This window comes from Cyprinodon variegatus, unplaced genomic scaffold (genome assembly GCF_000732505.1).
Source record: "Cyprinodon variegatus isolate N-32 unplaced genomic scaffold, C_variegatus-1.0 Scaffold200, whole genome shotgun sequence".
NCBI lineage: Eukaryota > Metazoa > Chordata > Actinopteri > Cyprinodontiformes > Cyprinodontidae > Cyprinodon > Cyprinodon variegatus.
Genome location: NW_015150653.1, coordinates 925068 through 926412, shown reverse-complemented (window position 1 = coordinate 926412; position 1345 = coordinate 925068). Strand labels below are relative to the sequence as shown.

General features: G+C 40.6%; 1 protein-coding gene across 1 annotated transcript in view; it reads right to left on the bottom strand.

The window, feature by feature from the left end:
• LOC107087943 (ubiquinol-cytochrome-c reductase complex assembly factor 1) overlaps nt 1-1345 on the bottom strand; it is an 18254-nt gene that overhangs the window by 1321 nt on the left and 15588 nt on the right. The window contains exons 5-6 of the mRNA XM_015379802.1: nt 355-432; nt 140-253 (exon numbers count right to left, since the gene is read on the bottom strand). Of these exons, the coding sequence (XP_015235288.1) occupies nt 140-253; nt 355-432 (192 nt within the window). The remainder of the gene's footprint in view (nt 1-139; nt 254-354; nt 433-1345) is intronic.

Below are 1345 nucleotides of genomic sequence, written 5' to 3'. Positions count from 1 at the left end.
TAATCCTCTTCCGTACTTCTAAGATGTTTTCAAAGTGCTCTAGAAATAAATTGGTATGTATTAAACATAAAGCTACAGGTTACACAAACTGTGAACAGAAGCGTTGAGGGTTTCCAACATTAAGATGCGGATATCATACCTGTTTGCGAACGTATTCCACCATGAGCTCCAGCTGCTGGGGGTCTTCACACTGCCGATTGAACAGGTTCCTCCACAGAGCTGCAGCCAGGACGCAGTCATCAGACAGGATTCCCTACAGAAACACTTCATTCATTAGTGCTGAAACCCAGAGAACTAGGATCCAATTTTCTACTTAGGATACAGAAATCTGCTGCTAAAGTCAGTTTTTCTGACCTCATCGTATCCAAATATGGCGGCGTAGAAGGTTTCAGTCATGGCTTTCATGGCCTCCTTCCTGTGGATGGCATCAATCTGCAGGAGAAACAGAATCCCAGTGAACGCCGACAAAAGTAAACGTGAGCTCTGAGACATGCAGCAAGAAATCCTGTTTTTTGACCAGAGGATGGCGCTGTTACAGTTGGAAAAATAAAACTATGACATTTTAAACTATTTAAGTTGGAAAAACTGTTTATTTTGTTATCAGAAAGTTGGAGTTAACAACTTAGAAATATAAGTTTTGCTGATTTTCTCTGAATATAGAAACATATTTGCACCAAATGAAGATGCTGATAATCTTCAAAAGGTAAACAGTGTTTGTTAAATAGTTCTGAATCAAAGTTAAAGCTGAGATATGTCAACAAGTGTTTCTGTTCTGTTCTGGACTCTTGGGGGTCAAGAAAAAAAGGCAAGAGACGACCGAAGGTTCTGAACAAAGCCCGGTTTGTAGCCGACAAGGTAGGAAGCAGCTGTTCTGGAAACCAACCTGCACAGTGAGATCTAATGAATCAGTCTGCGGCGGCGGCAAGCTGCGGCGGTTTGTTTGGTTTCAGAGAGCTGCATGAATGTGAAGGAAATGATGAAGGCTTTTCCTGCTCTTCATCGCAATTAACATGAAACCTAAGAGTGAGTCCAATCACTGGTTCTGCTTGTACAAATACTGCTGCTTCTGTCGCGTTCAAATGCAAACACAGAGGTTTAGGAAATCCTGAACTTCCCTGAAAGGTCCTTCAGGTGAAGTTCTGCTGCTTGTTCTGATCCAGTCACTGTTAATACATCAGGAAATCTAAACAGAACCCTTCTGAATTAAAACCTAACAGTAAAACAGATTAAAAAGAGATTTCAGGGCTAAATGGACAAAACCTTAAGTTTTCTATTTTAAGTATTAATTCCGATTAGGGCATTATGGCATGGGTGTCACAATACGATATCACAATATTGCAATATT